Raw genomic sequence first — 21,640 nt, forward strand, 5'->3', positions numbered from 1 at the left:
GTCTTCTGAGTTGAATCTCAGCCTCCCTAACTAGACGTACAGTTGTCACAGCAACTGGAACTGGTCCAACAAATCATTGTCTTCAACGAGTCACTGGTTTCATCCTTCCCATTCCTTTACTTACGGTTGGCCCTGGTGAAGTCATTGTATGATTGCATTATCTTTTGTCTTCACTGAGTGACTGCTTGTTTTGATTGGCTTCATACTATCTTCCATCCTGATCTATACTGCCTAACTGCTATTAATCTTCGTGCTTTCATTTTATTGAATACTTGACTATAGCTTGCTTAGTGTAGTCTACCTTCCGCTGCATGGTAATAGGTTTATTTATATTATTTGTCTTTGAAACTTCCATGTTTTGAAGACTTTCATAAAAATCGCCTATTCACCCCCCCCCCCTCTAGTCGATCAGTAGCACTTTCACCGTTAGTGCGACTGACTGTAGGTATTCAGCAACCTGCAGACTTGGACTCAACGTATGCTTTAGCTCTGCTGTCTGAAGAACTAGGAGATAGCTCTCTGCAGGTTACCTCGTCAGTTACTTCAACAGTCCACACTAAGAGGATTTCTCTAAATTCCGGTTGCAGCTATGTCAGTAAACCTGTGGAAGACATATATGCCTCTGGTCCAGCTCGTCTTGCTCCAGCTGAGGATCATTGGTTTGCTCTTCGTGCCTATAGGAAGTCCAAAGGACTGTGTTTCATTTATGGAGAGCACTGGGCCAAGGATCATCTTTGTAAATAGGAGGTCCAGTTACATGTGCTGCAAGAGATGCTGGAGTATGTCCAAAATATGCCTACACATACTAATGATACTCAAGCAGAGAATAATGGTGAAGTGAATGCTATTTGCATTTCAGTTGCAACTCTGGGATATTATGCCTGCAGTTTCCACAATGAAATTGAAAATTCAGTTACAAGACACAATCTCACTTTCCTACTAGATTATGGGAGCCCTCATTCATTTCTGGATTGTGCAGTGCCTGCCAAGTTGAAAGGAATTTCCTCCATGCCTGCCAGTATGGTCAAAGTTGCTAATGGGGGTTTAGTGCCCTGTACTCAGCAACTCCTCTCAGGATCTTGGTCTATGGATGGACACTCTTTCCTCAATGATTTAAAATCTTTCCCTTGGGCTCTTATAATGGCATTCTGGAGCTAGACTAGTTAGCTGCTCACAGTCTCATGCAGGTGGATTGGGCTGAACACTGACTCTCTTTTCAACTTCAAGGAGCTCATGTGACACTGTTGGGAGAAGATGCCACTCCACAACTAATGGCCATGCTAGAACCCTATTCTCTATTATCTTCCAGTGGACAAGACCAAGCCTAGTTACCTGTTGATATTCAGGTGTTATTAGACACTTATGCTCCTGTGTTTGTTGCTCCTATACTAGTCTTCCTCCTAGAAGGAAATGTGATCACACCATTCCCCTAATACCAGGTGCCTCCACTATCTCCATCAGACCTTGTAGAGTTGCACCTGCATTGAAGGATGAGATGGAGAAACAGATTAAAGAAATGTTGGGCTATGGGATTACCAGACACAGCAACAATGCTTTTTCTTCCCCCATGATATTGGTTCAGAAGAAAGACAAGACCTGGAGGACAGTGTTTGATTACAGGCATTTGAATGCAATAACTGTGAAGAGCAAATTTCCCATCCCAGTTATTGGTGAATTGCTTGATGAATTGGCTGGTTCTTGTTGGTTTTCTAAGTTGGACCTTAGAGCTGGTTATCACCAAATCAGGTTAGCACGAGGAGAAGAGCATAAGACTGCTGTCCAAACTCACATGGGACATTTTGAGTTCCTTGTTCTGTCTGGTGGCCCCAATACTTTCCAATTTTCCATGAATGATACCTTGTCTCCCTGTCTTAGAAATTATGTTGTTGTGTTTTTTGATGACATATTGGTTTTCAGTGCCACTTATGCTCTACACTCGGAACATCTAGCACAAGTTCTGAAACTTCTACTTTAGCATCAATGGAAGAAAAAATTCACACAACTTTGATAACATCTTTGGGTGGATGGGCTTCCAACTCACTGGCAAGAGCGCGACCGTGCCTCTTGGCGGACCAGAATTTGAATTCGGTGTGCGGAATATTATTTCATGGATTAAAACTCATTGTCTGAAACCCTCCCTCTCTTAACTAAAATGTCGTGAGGCTCCCCTCTCTCTTGTTGTTCTAGATTTTTCTGTAACATCTTTTCTATCAGAGCACGCCTAGAAGGTATAGCGGGAAGGCTTGCTATGACGTTGTCTCGTACACCATGGGAAACCTTTGAAAAGAACAAAATCGTAGAGTATTTCGACATGTGTTTGCCTCACACCTGGATATCACAAATCTTGTTTGCAAGACCATCTGATTGACGAAGTTGTTTTTCACGAAATGCAAACATTTTATTCTGTTTTATTTTTGCTCCTTAGGGTATAGTGCAAAATCTCTTATGCACTTTATACATTGCTTAGCAATTATACTTGTTCCTATAGCAAAAAAAATATCACTTGAATTTCACCACAACTAGTCATCAAAGGGATATTTTTTTATTCCCTAGAGGAAGTCTCTTAGCTTTTTATTATGAGCACAAAGAGAGCAACCTTTTTTCTAGCATGGAGAAAGAGAGCAACCATGTATAACGGACTCTGCATCTATTTAAAAGATAACTCTAGTATATGTGGATTCTTTACCCTGCTTTAGTCCGAACCAAAAAGATAAAGCTCCAACTCCTTTATCTTAAAGCTATCTTTTGATTCTAAAACATCGATGGGCTAGTGCTTATCATACATATGGGATAGACTATTGACTTAATGGAAAAGCCTATTCTTGTAGACAATAACAAGATTAGACCACAACGGGAGAACTATAAGCTATAGCGACCTCTTGCCTCAAGCGTATCGCCAACTGACCGGACTATTATCGAAGTTATTTGCTCACTGTAGTTTGCTCGTTGTATGTTCGCTCTTGCTCCGGTTTATCCCTTTTTTGTTTTTTTATCTTTTTTACCAATATTCTTTGGATTTTCTTTATTCTTTGATATAACTTCGGTTTTCTTTATTTATTTTTCTCCATTTCACCTGGTTTTTTATTTGTTTTTTCACTAGTTTTTTATTTTCTATGTTTTTTCTTTGCTTTCTTTTTTCTTTCTTCCATTTTCATTGATTTTCTAACCTTAATTTTCGTTGACTTTTTTTATTTATCGCTCTTTTTCACCGGTTTTCTTCTTTTCAACGTGTTTTTATGGTTTTCACCGGTTTTTCTATTCATTCTCATTTATTTTCTTTTTTCTTCATCTTTTTTTCTTTCTTGGTATGCTATGGTTTTTTCTTTGTTTCTTTATCAATTTTCACTGTTTACCATTCTTTTTACACTTGTTTCTTTGGTTTTCTTATTCGTTTTCCTTTTCCCTTGGTTGCCTTTTCAATTTTTATTGTTTTTTGGTTTTCTTTGTTTATTTTTATTTTCATTCTACATTTTTTGTATACATCAAGAACATTTTTCTAGTACACGTTTAACATTTTTAATACATGTGCAACATTTTTTGTTGATACAGATTTTTAACATTTTTCAAATGCCTGATTAACATTGGTCAAATACAGGATTATTATTTTTGACTACATGGTCAATACTTTTTGAACATTTTTGAATGCTTGGTTAACATTTTCTACGTATAAAAGATTAAAATTATTTTTGATACGTGGTCAACATTTTTCCTACACACATTAAAAAAATCAAATGCTTAACTAAACTTTTTCCAATACTTGTTATTTTTTCAAATGCTTGATTAATATTTTCTAAATACATGAACAACTTTTTTCACACATATGTTTTTGTGTACATTTTTTATATACATGAGATACATTTTCTTTATACACATTTGGCATATTTCAAAATGCTTGATTAAGATTTTCTGAATACGTGATCAACATTTTTTCTGCACATTTTAACAATTTTGGATGCTTGATTAACACTTTTGAAATACAAAATTGACATTTTTAATGCTTTATTAAAATCAAAAAAACTTGTTTGACATTTTTTTTAGATTCTTGATTAACATTTTTCAAACACATGATCAACTTTTTACACACATTGTATATTTTTTTGTATACATGAGAATTTTTTTTCTTTATACACATTTAAGATTTTTCAAATGCTTGGTTAACATTTCTATTCAAATATTTTATGTAAAGTTATTTTTGTAATATATTTATTTAGAATATTTGAAGTATAAACGAAAGTAATAAAAATAAAGGAAAAAGAAAATGAATAGCGTGTAAAAGAACAAAAAGAACATGGCCGTGGCATCCCGCGCGCCCAGGCCAACCCATTTAAGGAGGTGCCTGACGCGAGAGCCCGCTACGTCTCACTATAAGTGAGATATGGGGCTGCTCAGACTATAGGCCCTCCCGAGCTTTCTGTAAAGCAAATGTAGACCTTAAATGTGTAGCTTGCGTCATCGAATATTCGTTTCCATGGTGATTTCTCAAGCACATAGAACTTATTCCAAATTCCGTATCTGTTTTTGCTTACGACTTTGCTTGTTCAAAGGCGTAGGTCAAGCCAAAACTTAGGCCATTCAGTAACAACTCGTTAGGGTATTGTTCGTGAAGCTGCAGTGATGTGAAAACCTGAGACTTTGTGACAGTTGATGACATGTTGTGTCACTGTGTACAATATAATTGTCGAGGACGAGTGTGAAGGGGCAAACTGAACCTATGATTTTGAGAAGTCTGTAGAACAAGTCCACATCCCGAACAAGATGTACATCATATTCTGAATTTTCTGAGATGAATCTGAATCTTCGAAATCAACAGGTGCACATGCAACTACTCAACGATGTTGTAGAGTATATATGGACCCACAATGAAACCAATGAGTTTAATGTTTGAATTGTGCAGTTTAAATACATTTTATTTGTGTATTTTCACCACGAACAAATACTATTTACTGTGATATTCATGTGCATGATGGTCACGCATGATTTGAGAGTTTTTATCTGAGGAGTGTGGCAGTCCGGCGGGACATTTAAGGGGCCATTTGACGTTGTCTGCTGTCGCGCCCGAGCACATCCATAGACGCTTATGAGTAGGATTTGCCAAGCCCGACTGTAGACGCTCTAAAAGACTCTACATTTACTTAAAAAGCTGAAGAATATGTGGGTTCTTTACCCTGCTTTAGTCCAACTCAAAAAGATAAAGATCCCAACTCATTTTCTTAAAGCTATTGATTCTAAAACATCCATGGGCTAATGCTGATCATACATATGGGCTGGACCGTTGACTCAATGCAAAAGCCCATTCTTGTAGACCATACATTATGAGACCACAGGCCCTCCCCTGCTTTCTGTAAAGCAAATGTGGACCTTAAATGCGTCACCGAATATTCGTTTCCATGGTGATTTCTCAAGCACACATACACAGAACTTATTCCAAATTCCTAATCTGTTTTTGCTCACGACTTTGGTTGTTCAAAGGCGTACGTCAAGCCAAAACTACGCTAGGCCATTTTCAGCAACAGCTCAGTACTATGCGACAACACTGCTGTGTACTAGTAGTAGTTGGCTAGCTATTGTTGTCGCTAACACACACACACACACACGCACGCGCACAATAGTCAATGGAAGCGCTAAATGAAGGTAAGGCATGCTACATCATGCGGCTAGTTGCGTCTATGAAGGGAAACTATCCTCACTCCTCAGAGAAGCAGCTTGCTGGAGAGTGAAAGAAAGAGACTCAGACATCGGCGAAGATATGGTACGTTTTGGAGTCGCGGGCGATGAGCCTGAGCGCGGCGACGGCGGCGGTGATGGAGAGGACGGTGAAGAAGACGATGTTGAGCCAGTGCCATGACTTCTGCAGCGAGGAGAGACGCTGCCTGTTGGCGACGAGGTACATGTGGTTGGCGAGCACGAAGGTGAGCGGGAACGTGCTGAGCGCCCCCGTGAGGCTCATGAAGTCCCCAAGGAAGGGCAGCGCCGCCGCCATGAGCGTGTTGACGGCCAGGTACCCTCCCCTCACCCCGACCCTGAAGATCACGTTGTGCATCGCGAACGGGCCTCCCACCTTGCTCCCGAACCGGGTGTCCAGGTACTCGTACATGGGCGACGCGAAGATCTGCATATATGTGCATCTCTCTTTTTCAGTTCATATATACTTACTTCGCAGTGAACGGATTGACTGAAATTGCATCCTGAGAAACAAAAACAAAAAAAAGTAGAAGAAGACTTACGTGTAGTGCTATGACTGTCTGGAGGAAGGCAGCGAGGTTGGCAACGGCCTTGATCCACACGGGCCCAGTGACGTTGTTGAGCAGGTAGGTGGTGGTCTGGTTGCCGTAGGCCCAGTAGCCGATGACTATAATGGCGTAAAGGGGCACGGAGCCGGCGGTGAACTGGAACCACAGCGCCTTCTCAATGTTCTTCACCACGGGCGCCTGCACGGTGGCCTGGATCTCCGGCAGCATGCCGGTGTTGTAGGCGAACACCAGGCTCGCCGCCGCGCCGATGGTGGTGAACACCCTGCTCGACGGTTCTCCTTGGATGCTGTAGTCCCGAGGCGGCGAGCGGAAGCCGTCCTTGAGCGACAGCACGCAGGCTGCAAAGATGTAGGTGAGGCTGAAGATGGTGGAGAAGCCCAGCCAGATCCTCAGGGCCGACAGGTACGGGATCCCGAACGCGAAGAGCGCGCACACGAACCCGGACACCGCGATGCAGTAGGGCAGCTTCATAGCCCCGTCGGTACTGATCAGCAAATACAGTGCCTGCACGTCCATTTTTTAGATATACAGTCAGTCAGTCAGAGAAACACCAAATTCACAAGTAGGGTGAGTCGGTCGTACCTTGAGTGCTTGCCCTGCTATTATGATGAAGCCTGTGTTGATCATGAAGAGGTTGACGTACTGCATCGCCCAGGTGATCTTGTACATCTTGGGCCCGTAGATGTGGCCGGCGAGGTCCCTGTACCTGATGTGACGCTTGCCGCCCAGGAGGTGGAGGCGGCCCAGCAGCGAGTTGGCGTACATGGACACGGCGGCGGCCAGGAGGAGGCCCACGGAGCCGCCCACCCAGCCCAGCGGGACCATCAGCGAGCCCGAGTAGCCCAGCACGTAGGCGCTGTTCACCCCGGTGGTCAGCACGAACGCCACCTGGTACCATGGATCTGACAAAATTCCATCCAAAGTACACACACATATTACTACTTGACGGATTCCAAAAGAGGTAATAGCACCTCAGGTACCTTAACTTGCACAGGATGTGATGATCTAGTTCCAAACTTGTAAAACTTGACCGAGCCATACCTAACTTGCATCTCATGTGATGTTTTAGTTCCAGGCCAATCACAGCTCGCCAATTGGCTGGACCGGTCAGCGCGCGTATTTTTTCACAAAACCCCCTGCATTTCCGTGAATCAACCCGCACTCACCCCTCACCTGAATTAACTCTGTGGTCCACGGGGCCAGGGGTGGCGGCTGGAGACGAGCACCTGGCTGCACGCCGGCCTCATCCACCTCGGCGCCAACATGATCAGCCTCATCTTCGTCGGCGTCCGCCTGGAGCAGCAGTTCGGATTCTGTAAGCATCCGACCCGACCGACGACTCCGTCTAGAACGGCGACGAGGTCTTGCTTACAGCGTGCGCACGCTGTGTTGCTTTGTTTTGTCTTGTTTTGACCGGGCTTCGCCGCCCTCGTCGCGTCGTGCAGGGAAGGTCGGCCTGGTCTACCTCTTCTCGGGGCTGGGCGGGAGCGTGCTCTCGGTGCTCTTCATCAGGAATGGCGTCTCCGTCGGCGCCTCCTGCGCGCTCTTCGGCCTCCTCGGGGCCATGCTGTCGGAGCTCATCACCAACTGGACCATCTACACCAACAGGGTACGCGCGCATCCGCCCTCGTCTCTCCTACTACTGTATTTGCTTCGGTCCATGTCGAACACCTTCTGACATTCGAATGTAAACACCGTCTGCAGCTGGCGGCCATGGCGAACCTGATAATCATCGCCGCCATCAACCTGGCGCTGGGGATACTGCCCCACGTCGACAACTTCGCGCACATCGGCGGGTTCCTCACCGGCTTCCTCCTCGGCTTCGTGCTGCTGATCCAGCCCCGGTTCGGATGGCTGGAGCAGCCCTTCGGCGGCAAGACCAAGTCCAAGTACACGGCTTGCCAGATCGTCCTCCTGGTCGTCGCCCTCCTCCTAGCCATTGCAGGGTAAGCGTCGTTGCAAGATACAAACTCTTCATTCAGATTCTACAAAATGAATGCATCCTGTGTGGTAATTAATCTGAAGCCATGCATGTTTGTACGCAGGCTTGCCGTAGGGTTGCTGATGGTGTTCCGCGGGGTGAATTGCTGAAATCTGAGATGGGCTCTAGGCCCATATTGCAATTTCAGAAAAATCTCTAAGTGCCCATGTGGGTTATATGACACTAGGTGTGGTGGGAAGTTTAGTCCCACCCTGGAAGTGGAAGGAGAGTTGGAGTGGTTTATAAGAGTTTCTCTTCTACATGCTATTGGAGCTTGAGAAGAGAAGAGGCCCTCGCGCACTCCTCCTCCGCCGCCCGCCTCGCCCCGACGCGCCGCGCCGCGCCGCGGGTTGCGGGATTGAGCCGAGCCGAGCTCACACCTACGCGCTTATTTTTGCCAGTCACTAACGGAGAGTTTTCTGACAGCTGGGCCACGATCTGAGACGTCGGATCGTGGGCTGTCACGGACTCGGACGTGGGTCGAGCCCACGTCTCTCCACGCGGCTGCGCCTATAAGTATGCGGTGTCTCCTAACCCTAGCCGCCACGAACAGATCACATCTGCTCACGCGCATGCCCACCATCGTTCCTTTGTTGCTGCTGCCGCCGGTGACTCCATCCCGTCCGCCACGTACACGGTCGACGGGAGAGCAGGTCTCCGAAACCACGCCCTTCTGGTTCCTGTACGGGGTAAGGGGCGAATAGGTTTTTGGGCAGCGATTACGCGACTGCTCGCTTCCGATCGTCTACTTCCTCTACGTCCGCGTCGCCTTCATCATCACCATGTTCACCGACGCCGACCGTGCCGCCGCCGAGAAAGCTGAAGCCGACAAGAAGGTCGCCGAGGACGCCGCTGCTGCCACCAAAGCCGCGGCCTCTGCGTGGCCTACTGGAGGGTATAACTCGTTTATCCCGCTCCTGATTATTTTCATATTAGCAGTACTAGCAGTATGTGTAGATTTGTCTACTGTTTGCTTAGTACGTGCATGTTTAGATCAGAGTCAGTACGTCATCAACTTAGTCAATGCCATGCTAGCGGTTTACTCATGGATTAATTTAATCGAGAAATTACCTATTTACTCAACAATCCAAAAACCTATTATGTGTAGGAATTTCTCGGCAAGTGGCTTTGCCGCTGCACTGAAACCGGATAAGTTTACCGGTACATACTTCAAGCGTTGGCAGACTAAGACCACGTTATGGCTCACGGCTATGAACGTGTTCTGGGTCACCGGTGTCTCCACGGGAACGATTGCTCCTGAACAGGAGAAGGCGTTCAAGGAGGCTACCGTTGTGTTTCTCGGAGCAGTTCTTAGCGTGATCGGAGATAAACTGGTCGACGCATATTTACATGTGCATGTCGCCAAGGACTTGTGGGAGGCGCTCGAATCTAAATTCGGGGCCGCCGATGCAGGGAGCGAGATGTATATTATAGAGCAGTTCCACGATTACAAGATGGTTGAAAACCGTCCTGTATTGGAGCAGGCTCATGAGATAATATGCATTGTTAAGGAACTTGAGCTTCTCAAGTGCGAGTTACCGGGCAAGTTTGTCGCGGGCTGCATAATCGCTAAGCTCCCTAATTCCTGGAGGAACTTTGCCACCACTCTGAAACATCAGAGGCGTGAATTCTCTGTGGAGGATGTCATTGGCCATCTGAGTGTTGAGCAGAATTCGAGGGCAAAAGACTCGCACGGAAAAGGGGCCGAAGGGACTTCTGTTGCCAACATGGTGAACCAGAAGAACTTCAACTCCCACAAGCCCAAGGGAAAGAACGGTGTCCAACACAATACCGACTTTAAGAAGAAGGGTAAGAAGACCTTCAAGAAGAACAAGAAGGACGAGGACTGCTTTACTTGTGGTTCGGTTGAACATTGGGCCAACAAGTGCCCAAACAAGTACAAGAAGTCAGGACAGGACTCCAAGTCTGTCAACATGATTGTGGGCAACAATGAGAATGGTGCATCTGGGTACGGTAATTTATTTACTGTTTTTTCAGTGTTTCAACCCAACGATTGGTGGGTGGACACAGGTGCAGGTGTTCATGTGTGTGCTGACATTTCATTGTTCACTTCTTACCAGGTCACAGGTCACGGGTCCGTATTGATGGGGAATGGCGCGAGTGCTTCTGTTCATGGTGTTGGCACGGTCGATCTGAAGTTTACTTCGGGAAGGATCGTGCAGCTGAAGAACGTGCAGCATGTCCCCGCCATCAAGAAGAACCTCGTTAGTGGCTCCCTTCTATGTAGAGAAGGGTTTAAGTTGGTTTTCGAGTCTAATAAATTAGTTGTTACAAAATATGGACTCTTTGTTGGAAAAGGTTATGAGAGCGGAGGGATGTTCCGCCTTTTCCTCGCAGATTTTTGTAATAAAGTCGTGAACCATATTCATTCGAATGTTAATGAATCTGAAGTTTGGCATTCACGTCTTTGTCACATTAGTTTTGGTGTTATGACGCGGCTAGCCAAGTTAGATTTAATCCCGAGTTTCACTTTAGCCAAAGGTTCTAAGTGCCTTTCATGTGTGCAAGCTAAGCAACCTCGCAAGCCTCATAAGGCCGCGGAGGAGAGACACCTGGCACCATTAGAACTCATACATTCTGATCTTTGTGAGATGAATGGTGTGTTGACTAAAGGTGGAAAGAGATACTTCATGACATTGATAGATGATTCCACTAGATATTGCTATGTGTATCTGTTAAATACTAAAGATGAGGCTCTACACTACTTTAAAATCTATAAGGCAGAAGTTGAAAATCAACTTGAAAAGAAAATTAAACGAGTCTGGTCAGATCGTGGTGGAGAGTACTTCTCGAGTGAGTTTGATTCCTTCTGTGCGTAACACGGCATTATTCATGAGAGGACGCCTCCCTATTCACCCCAGTCAAACGGGGTTGCCGAGCGGAAAAACCGTACTCTAACTGATTTGGTTAACGCCATGTTAGATACATTGGGTTTATCCAAGGCATGGTGGGGGGAGGCTATATTGACGGCATGTCATGTCCTGAATAAAGTTCCGACAAAGGATAGTGAGATCACTCCCTATGAGAAATGGGCAAAGAGAAGGACGACACTCTCGTACTTGCGCACTTGGGGCTGTTTGGCGAAAGTCAACGTGCCGATCCCCAAAAAACGTAAGCTTGGACATAAGACCGTGGACTGCATTAATTTGGGCTACGCTAAGAACAGCGTTGGCTATAGATTTCTAGTAGTGAAATCTGAGGTACCTGACCAGAAGATCGGTACAATTATGGAGTCTAAGGATGCTACATTCTTTGAGGATATTTTTCCTATGAGAGATATGCAAAGCACTTCTAGACAGGAATCTGAGGAGACTCCTGAACCTGCCATCCCTATGGAATATTATGAACAAACACATGATGAAAATCCCGAGGAGGATGACGAGGAAACCCTTGGTAGGGGCAAGAGACAAAGGACTGCAAAGACCTTTGGTGATGATTTCTTCGTGTACCTCGTGGATGATACTCCCACTTCTATTTCAGAAGCGTATGCCTCTCCAGAAGCTGACTACTGGAAGGATGTGGTCCGTAGCGAGATGGATTCCATCATGGCTAACGGGACATGGGAGATCACTGACTGTCCCTATGGTTGCAAACCACTGGGATGTAAGTGGGTGTTCAAAAAGAAGCTTAGGCCCGATGGTACGATTGAAAAGTACAAGGCTAGGCTTGTGGCCAAGGGCTATGACCAGCAAGAAGAGGAAGATTTCTTTGATACTTATTCACCTGTGGCTAGACTGACCACCATTCGAGTATTACTCTCGTTGGCGGCCTCACATGGTCTTCTCGTCCATCAGATGGATGTTAAGACGGCTTTTCTAAATGGAGAGCTAAAGGAGGAAATCTACATGCAACAGCCTGATGGCTTTGTGATAGATGGTCAGGAAAGAAAGGTGTGTAGGTTGATAAAATCTTTATATGGCCTGAAACAAGCACCTAAGCAATGGCATGATAAGTTTAATACAACTCTGACATTTGTTGGTTTCGTTGTTAATGAGGCTGACAAATGTGTATACTATCGCCATGGTGGGGGCGAAGGAGTTATACTGTGCTTGTATGTTGATGACATACTGATATTCGGAACAAACCTCAAAGTCATTGAGGAGGTCAAATCGTTTCTATCTCAGAACTTTGAGATGAAAGACCTTGGTGTGGCTGATGTTATCTTGAACATCAAGCTACTGAGAGATAATGAGGGTGGGATCACACTTCTGCAATCCCATTACGTTGAGAAGGTGTTGAGTCGTTTTGGATATTCGGACTGCACACCATCTCAAACACCATATGATCCTAGCGTATTGATTCGAAAGTCCAAAGGCATGGCTAAAGATCAATTGAGATACTCTCAAATCATTGGTTCACTGATGTACCTAGCGAGCGCAACGAGGCCTGACATCGCGTTTGCTGTGAGCAAACTGAGCCGGTTTGTTTCCAAACCGGGTGATGTACATTGGCATGCCGTTGAGAGAGTTATGCGCTATCTGAAAGGTACTATGAACTATGGACTTCACTATACCGGATACCCGTCGGTACTTGAAGGGTATAGTGATGCGAATTGGATCTCTGATGCTGATGAGATGAAGGCCACAACTGGGTATATGTTTACTCTTGGAGGTGGCGCTGTTTCCTGGAAGTCTTGCAAGCAAACGATCTTAACGAGATCGACAATGGAAGCAGAATTAACGGCATTAGACACATCTGGTGTTGAAGCGAGATGGCTTCGAGATCTTTTGATGGACTTGCCATTGGTTGATAAACCGGTTCCGGCTATCCTTATGAACTGTGACAATCAGACTGTCATCACCAAGGTGAAGAGTTCAAAGGACAACATGAAGTCCACCAAACACATAAGAATGAGATTAAAAGCTGTCAGAAAATTAAGAAACTCCGGAGTGATAGCGTTGGACTATGTCCATACGGCTAAGAATCTAGCAGATCCCTTTACAAAAGGGCTATCACGTGTTGTGATAGATAATGCATCGAGGGAGATGGGTATGAGACCCACATGAGTTGCCATGGTGGTAACCCAACCTATATGATCGGAGATCCCGTGAACTAGGACCTGGGAAAACAAGCCAGTGGTGAACTGAGGAGAGTAACTATACTAACCCACTCCGTTGGAGATGCAATACTCTCGATACTGTATGGTAGGATGACTACGGTCTCAATGTGTTCCAAAGCTTATAAAAGCAAGATGCTATCCTACAGAGCGATCTTTGGAGGAACACACCTATATGAGCCCGACTGCTGGTCACAGTCTATGAGATTGGGGTGATCTCTAGTAAGCTCATGAATAGGCCAGGAGTGTGACTTATATGCTCCACCCGAGGGGTCAGCCTTCGGCAGCCTAGTACTAGTAAGACATGTAGTGAAACTTCTTTACGCCAAACTGACAATTCAAGGCATAGTCCATTGTTCAGTTGTGAAGGAGTGTATCCACTTGTTCTAGGTGAAGTTCAACCTTAACAGGTCTTTACTGAAACACTGGTATATCGAAACAGCAATTGGAACAGAGGACACAATGGGCCCTCGAGATCTGGTGGGGGATTGCTGAAATCTGAGATGGGCTCTAGGCCCATATTGCAATTTCTGAAAAATCTCTAAGGGCCCATGTGGGTTATATGGCACTAGGTGTGGTGGGAAGTTTAGTCCCACCCCGAAAGTGGAAGGAGAGTTGGAGTGGTTTATAAGGGTTTCTCTTCTACATGCTATTGGAGCTTGAGAAGAGAAGAGGCCCTCGCGCACTCCTCCTCCGCCGCCCGCCTCGTCACGACGCGCCGCGGGTTGCGGGATTGAGCCGAGCCGAGCTCACACCTACGCGCTTATTTTTGCCAGTCACTAACGGAGAGTTTTCTGACAGCTGGGCCACGATCTGAGACGTCGGATCGTGGGCTGTCACGGACTCGGACGTGGGTCGAGCCCACGTCTCTCCACGCGGCTGCGCCTATAAGTATGCGGTGTCTCCTAACCCTAGCCGCCACGAACAGATCACATCTGCTCACGCGCACGCCCACCATCGTTCCTTTGCTGCTGCTGCCGCCGGTGACTCCATCCCGTCCGCCACGTACACGGTCGACGGGAGAGCAGGTCTCCGAAACCACGCCCTTCTGGTTCCTGTACGGGGTAAGGGGCGAATAGGTTTTTGGGCAGCGATTACGCGACTGCTCGCTTCCGATCGTCTACTTCCTCTACGTCCGCGTCGCCTTCATCATCACCATGTCCACCGACGCCGACCGTGCCGCCGCCGAGAAAGCTGAAGCCGACAAGAAGGTCGCCGAGGACGCCGCTGCTGCCACCAAAGCCGCGGCCTCTGCGTGGCCTACTGGAGGGTATAACTCGTTTATCCCGCTCCTGATTATTTTCATATTAGCAGTACTAGCAGTATGTGTAGATTTGTCTACTGTTTGCTTAGTACGTGCATGTTTAGATCAGAGTCAGTACGTCATCAACTTAGTCAATGCCATGCTAGCGGTTTACTCATGGATTAATTTAATCGAGAAATTGCCTATTTACTCAACATGAACGGCAACGACCATTGCAGCTGGTGCCACTACTTACCTGCGTCCCGACGTCGCACTGGAAGTGTGACAACTAATAAAAAATAAGAGGAGCCTAGCTGTGGAGACAAACGTGCTGCCCATCCAGATAATTGCTTCAGTTTGGCTTTTTTTTATATACTTTTGCGCTGTATAGAACTTGCACCTTTTGCATTCCTTTGTTGTCCAAGAGGCGTTGACTAGCAACTCTGCTTGAATATGTTATTAAAGCTCTGTAAATCACTCTGTTTTGTTTGTGGTTAAAGCGTTTGTTTATTCTTTGGTTTTGCATAGCCAGTCGCATTTGCAATGTTCAGAGTAAAATAGGTTATACTTGAAGAACCGAATCGTTGAATGAATTGGTGCGATCAATATGCGCTCGGCTGCTTGCAAAAACATGAAATGGTATCGTTGGCATGCGATTATATGGTTTATATTGTTAGGACTTCGGTCATCTTCTACTCAACTACGTAGAATTGTTTATATTGCAAGATCGAACATGGATGCAGTAACCGCAAGTGGGACAAACCATACACACTTTTCACAAAGGGGCAATCATCCTATAACAATACTGGCAGGGGGTTTTGTGAAAAAATGTGCGCGCTGACCGGCCCAGCCAATTGGCGAGCTATGATTGGCCTGGGACTAAAACATCACATGAGATGCAAGTTGGGGTATGGCTTGGTCAAGTTTTATAAGTTTGGGACTAGATCATCACATGTTGTGCAAGTTAGGGTACCTGGGGTGCTATTACCTCATTCCAAAAGGCCGAAAATATTCAGGGGGTGTTTGTTTTCAGGGACTTTTTTGTGTAGGGACTAAAAAAAAGTCCCTCTTAGAGACTTTTTTACCAAACGGGAGGGACTTTTTAGAGACTAAACTAGGCATGTGGGACTAAATAAAGAAGACTCTCAAGGAGAGTCTTTTTAGGACTTTTGGGGACTTCTCCAACAATGCCCCTCATGTACCCATTGGCCCGCCACCCCATGGTGTTGTTTGATTGTTATTTTTCTATATACTAGGGGCAACATAGTCATTTAATAACCTTTAGAAAGGGACTAGAGACTTTTTAGTATCTGAAAACAAACAAGAAGGGACTTTTTAAAGACTAAGGACTTTTTAGTTGGGACTAGAAAAAGTCCTAGGACTACAGAACCAAACACCACATCAGATCCCTTGTGCATCTCCCATGCATGGTACTACTACTACCACCCAACAGCCAACAAATTCGCACGTGCAAGCAAACGGAGGAAAATTTTGTAGTATAACTTGGTGGAACCCAAACAACATGTCTGGAACCTTTTGAGTTACTACAGTTAAAAAAAAGGCATAAACTGAACCCATGTGTGTTAATAATTTGACTATGGCAGCGCACTGCACTGGTGTGGTGGTACACGACAAGGACACAGCTGATGCTGGCATCACATATACTGTATGTGTATATATTGTCACTATCCCTTCCTCTAGCTACAACGGATGGTCAAAGGATGCATGGATGGATGGACACTAGCTTCCCTCGAATTAAAGTCTGAAATGGCCGCAAGAACAAACAACGGAGTATAGTCAAGGAGGGAGCGCTCGTCATACACAGATAGATGGATGGACGGATGGATAGATTGATAGATTGTTGTATATAGTTAATGAGGGACTTGTGCGGTTGGAACATAAGAATGATCGATCAAAGAAGACAAAAACAAGAAGATGAACAAGAACAAGAACAAGAACAAGAACAAGAACAAGAGCTTCCTGTTTTGTGTCTAAGAAAAGGAATTGGGAAGGAGAGAGAGGGAGCGTACCAACGCCAATCTGGTGTGAGGTTTCATCGGCGACAGGCAGGTCATCAAACTTGTCCCCGTGCCCGTTCTTGGAGGGGTTGGCGTCCACCACGATCACCTTCTCCGCCGGCGGCATGGCCATCTTCTTCGACCCTCTATCGATGTATACGCTGGAAGGAAGGCAGGCGATCGATGGATGGGTTCGGTCTGGTTTGGTTTGGTTTGGTTTGGGTGATATGTATAGCAGCAGCAGTACTGGTAGAGGGCCGAGAAATGGCCGGGATGAATGAACTGCAATAGAGTCACAGCTAGCAGGAGGGAGGGGGAGGAGGTCTCTTATAGGGGACGGGAGTCATCGACTAGGACTGATTTCCTGGTCAACAATTAATACATTAATGTACTACGTATTTCATGTGCGCCGCGTCGTCCAATTAATTACTCCCATCTTCAATCCTCGCTTGATTTTTTCTAGGGATGATCCTGGCTGGATTTTTGTTTCCATCACGTTTTCCTCCTGCAAAACTGATCAATCATTAACTGTAAAATTAGCACTACATTTATACTAGTAGCGATATCTCACTTCGTCATGTAAAATTCACAACATTTATAAATTTGGTATACTGTTGTCTGTAGACACACCCCGCTTGCATCTCTATTTTTCTTTTTCTTTTTTGATTGAGGGTAAGCATCTCTATTTTTCTGCGTGTGCGTGTCATCATTCATTCAATTAGTTACTTTGATCTGCGGTCCCGGCCCTGCTTTGTTTTCCGTCACGTTTTATGTTTTCCACGCGCACACGTATACACGCACGCACGTATGTACGCAGCCATGTGGCTGGGTGGAGGGGAGTTGCAAAATTCACGGCCCCTTTTTGTCCCATAATTAGTCACAATCACATGAAAGAAGGGAAAGAGATGCGCACTTGGAGTGCACACAGCGGCGTGTTATGCAAAAGGGGATCCCATCGGATCAACCCCCAATTGCGACGCCTTGATTCCATTCGTGGGCATGCATACCGCCACCCAACTGCACGCCAAACCAACATGGAAACAAACAAACCAAACTCCATCACCAACTTGCCATCGACTCAAGCCGGACCACCCTTCTCTTTTCTTTTCGGGAAATCAGGCTCTTCTTATCTCCAACCGAGGAGAAAATGGAAAACTGAAGCTCTCGTCTTATCTCCAAGAGCTGGGAGAAAATAGAAAGGATAAAATGTCTCCGTGTGAACATGGTTCAACTGCTCGTCAACATCATCCCATTCTATCATATATATTCCGATATGCTAATGTGTATGTCTATGTGTATTTGTTGTGTGCTACTCCTTTACACGATAGGCTTGGGCTAGCACAAATTGCCTTGTGCCTCTTGCGTAATTAGGTCGACGCATCCAGCCATACACCCCCGTCGCGTCACGCTACATAATTACGCTTTTTATCACCATCGATGACACTGTGCTTGTACGTATATGTAGTGCGCGCAGGCCTATAGCTAGAACCCGTGCGGTATGTGTCAAATCATTCAAACCTTTAGAGTCTTCAACAAGCGCACAAAAACTGCTCCGAACGCTAAAATTCATGTTTTTGGATGTCGGACAGCTATAGCAAAAACTGTGAAATAGTGCACGCGCAAAAAAAGATTGGATACGCGCTAAAAACCGCCATCAGAAGCTGCAAAATTGGGACGCTGGATTGCGCGCGCTTCACAACTTGCATTGTGTGTTTCTTTCGGCGCGTGCTTTTAAGCATCTGCTAAACCAATGTTGGGTTTGGCGCACTAAAAGGCTATAGTGGCGCGCTAAAACTATTTTAACGCGCATAACTTTTATGCTTCTGTTGAAAATCTCTTAGACTAGTGCCATGCATATGACATTAGTCTAAATTACTACCTTTATAATGCAAAGTAACATCATACTAGTATCATGAATGACTTCATTTATTAACTTGTAGACTCATCTTGTCTCGGGAAGCGCTATGTTACAGTATTATGTTATCACCTCTCATTAACTACTCGCCACATAAGCAAAAGAAATCTTGAAGCGCGTTATGTTACTACCTAAGTTACTCCCACTATGACTAGCTTTAGACTACCCACAGTGGGAGTAACATAGGTAGTAACATCACACATATCTAGATAAAGTAGATGATGTGGCAAGCAATAAATAAATAAAGAGAGGAAAGTAGTAATATAGCTAGTTACTAGTAGTATGAGTAACATCACACATATCAAGGTAAGATGTGTCTAGAGCCTAATAAATGAAGCGTTGCATGTTAACATATATATGTTACTCCTCATTATAGAGGTAGTAACATAGACCAGTAACATGGGCATGTTACTAGTCTATGTTACTACCCATTGTGGCTAGTCTTAGGGCACCACAAAACCGACACGCATCGAACCAGGGACTAGTCGGTGGACACGGAAGCGGAAGTTTGTCACCTAAACTATCCGTATACATCTGGCCTCAGTTTTTTAAAGTCCACACGCTTTAATAACCATATAGTCTAAAATAGTTTAAAGGTTCAAATGCACCAATAGTTTAAACTTCAAAAAGTTCAAATACTACACTTCAATATTGTTGTTCTCTTTAACCGCCCACAGATGCTTAAACAGATTTCCCTTCAATTGCTCGTGAGTTACTTGATGCCGAATTTGTTGATGCGTTTGAACCAACTCTTCAAATGCGACTGGATTCTGGTCTGAAATTTTGATAGGATCACCCATGTTCTCAAATGCAAGAGTTGTGGCAGCATCCCCACCCTCATCTTCTATGATCATGTTGTGCATAATCACACAATAGGTCATCACGTCCCACAAGGTCTCTGAATCCCATTGTTTAGTAGGTCCACAAATAACTACAAAACGTACCTGCAGAACTCCAAATGCCCTCTCAACATCCTTTCTAATTGCCTTTTGTTTTTTAGGCAAAGTAAGACTTTTTCTGGCCAATTAGATTAGAGATGGTGTTGACAAAGGTAGCCCACGGAGGATAGATAGCATCAAACCAGATAGTAGCCCATGTTGTACTCATACCCATTGGCAATATAGTGGCAAGGAGGAACTTTTATTTTGGCCAGCCTAGCAAACAATGATGATAGTTGCTGCACATTGATGTCATTATGTGACCCGGGCATGCCAAAGAAAGCGGGCCAACTCCAGAGATCATGTGATGCAACTGCTTCGAGAATGATGGTAGGCTTCTTAACATGACCTTGATATTGCCCTTTAAAACTTTTGGGCAGTTCTTCAATTTTTCCAATGCATGCAGTCAAGAGATCCGAGCAAATCTAGCCACCCTCTTGCTTCCAAGATTGCCCAGATCCTCCTGGTGTCTGCCATAGTCGGTTCTCTCGGGTACCGAGGTCCAAACACCTCGACTACTACACTTGTAAACCTAACAATGGCATCTCCGCATTTGCTCCCAGACATTCGTAGGTACTTGTCCCATGAATCAATTCACCGTGCCATATGCAAGTATCCTCAATGCAGCCGTGCACATATGGTAACCAAAGAACCCAATCCTTCCCACATAGTCCTTCTTCAAAATGAAGTAGTCATCAAAGGGACGGATGCCATCGTAGAGACAATCGAAGATATTTTCGCGCATCTGAAAGGGCCGACGAAAAATTGTCAGCGAAGAAGGCATCGGGGCAAAGTAGTTGTCCATCAGCGTCAAATGGTTGTGCGCCCTGTTGTGGTTGAGTACTCGATGACCCTTGATTGATCCCTTAAAATCAAGAACATGCTCCTCTGCATGCTTCGCGTCTGCAAGGACCGTCTGCATCATCGCCGTCTCATCGATGTAGTCCTCCTCGTCGGACGACTCAACATAGTGCTCGTATATGTACTCCAAATCCGAATCCATTTCTTCAAAGAAGGGACAAAAAGATTACCACGGACATTTCACTGAACAATTGCCGGGCACGGTGAGTACCCTAGGAGCAGATGGTACCTGCGCGGCGGTTGGAGTTGAGATGTGGAACGGAGGCGAAGGAGAAGCTGTGTGCCGCCCGGGTGTACCGTTGGAGGTGACGGACTTGTCGAGCTCTATGAGGAGTGTGGGGAGGGGGTGTGGGTGGTGGAGCAGCAGTGAGGGCAAGAGAGGGAAATGGAAGGAGAGATGGGAGGATGGAGGCTTGCGGTCCGAGAGTGATTTTGGGTGGGCCGGAGGTGCGATTGCTAGATGGCTGTTGTCCGGACTTTCGCAGAGCCCCCTTCCCCCTAATTTTTATCTCGGGCTTACGAGAAAAATATGTCTCAACCGCTCAGTGGGCCGATATAGCCCGCGTTGGATGGGTAAACACGTTCAGACCGTACATTCCAAACGATCGCGGGCGGGCGGTTTGTGAGTCTGCTTTGAAGATGTCTTTACCGTGAATTATTATTCAGAATTGTGTGCAAATACCGTGGTGCTATACAATACAACACTAACGTCCTGCCACTATGGCAGCGTGCGCCATCTTCCTCATCGTATACTGGACAAGCCCGGTACTTGTGATGTCTTGGCTTCCCCCAAGGAGAATGGGCATGCTGAGGATCCCCTACCCCCAAGGAGTGTGGGGCGGGCGAGCAGGCCACTTGTGAATTGTGATCGAGGATCAGATGAGCTATCCTAGGGACCAGTATACTACTATTTACTTGTCCGTCCTCTGGTGACGTAGTAGTAGCACCGGTCGAATTCAGGACCAGCTCTCGCTCTCTTCTTTTCCTCTCGGTCCCGCCCTTCTTGGAAACTACTGTAAAAGTCGTACTGTTTGCGCATGCTCTAGCTGATTATCGACATGCATCTATTCTATATAAACCAATTATCAATTGGATATAGAAATCGTTTCATGCGGCTGTACGTGAAGGAGATATTCCATTTCGTCTCCAAAAAAGTCGTAGAAAAAAGGTTGGAGTGCATCTCAAAGGACTTTTTTTATACGTACAGTGTGTGGACTTGTGTACACGCTAGTCTATCTAATCATCCACTTCAGTGGGAATCTAAAGCGCGCGCTTTCCATCCAAGAATTCAAAAAGGAGCCCCCGGAAGGAAGAAGAAAGAAAGAAAGACGGATGGGACTAGCGTGCTAACAAAAC

The 21,640-nt window shown here is 45.5% G+C and overlaps 1 protein-coding gene and 1 pseudogene across 3 annotated transcripts; one reads left to right on the forward strand and one right to left on the reverse strand.

Annotated features, from left to right (window-relative positions):
- Positions 1-5,277: 5,277 nt before the first annotated feature.
- On the reverse strand, positions 5,278-16,879 carry LOC119286126 (probable proline transporter 2). Of its 3 annotated transcripts, none has more exons than XM_037565473.1 (4): positions 16,583-16,879; positions 6,834-7,153; positions 6,225-6,755; positions 5,278-6,109 (listed from the first exon to the last, which is right to left on the reverse strand). In XM_037565473.1, the coding sequence occupies exons 1-4, from the start codon at positions 16,701-16,703 to the stop codon at positions 5,729-5,731; spliced, it is 1,353 nt and encodes a 450-aa protein (XP_037421370.1). In that variant the 5' UTR covers positions 16,704-16,879; the 3' UTR covers positions 5,278-5,728. The 3 variants fall into 3 exon arrangements, with proteins under 3 accessions (XP_037421370.1, XP_037421371.1, XP_037421373.1); XM_037565474.1 differs by lacking the exon at positions 16,583-16,879 and adding an exon at positions 7,293-7,323; XM_037565476.1 differs by lacking the exon at positions 16,583-16,879 and adding an exon at positions 7,425-7,560 and having other exon boundaries at positions 5,343-6,109.
- Positions 7,435-15,026, forward strand: LOC119288469 (annotated as a pseudogene).
- Positions 16,880-21,640: the final 4,761 nt, after the last annotated feature.

This window comes from Triticum dicoccoides, chromosome 4A (genome assembly GCF_002162155.2).
Source record: "Triticum dicoccoides isolate Atlit2015 ecotype Zavitan chromosome 4A, WEW_v2.0, whole genome shotgun sequence".
Lineage (NCBI taxonomy): Eukaryota > Viridiplantae > Streptophyta > Magnoliopsida > Poales > Poaceae > Triticum > Triticum dicoccoides.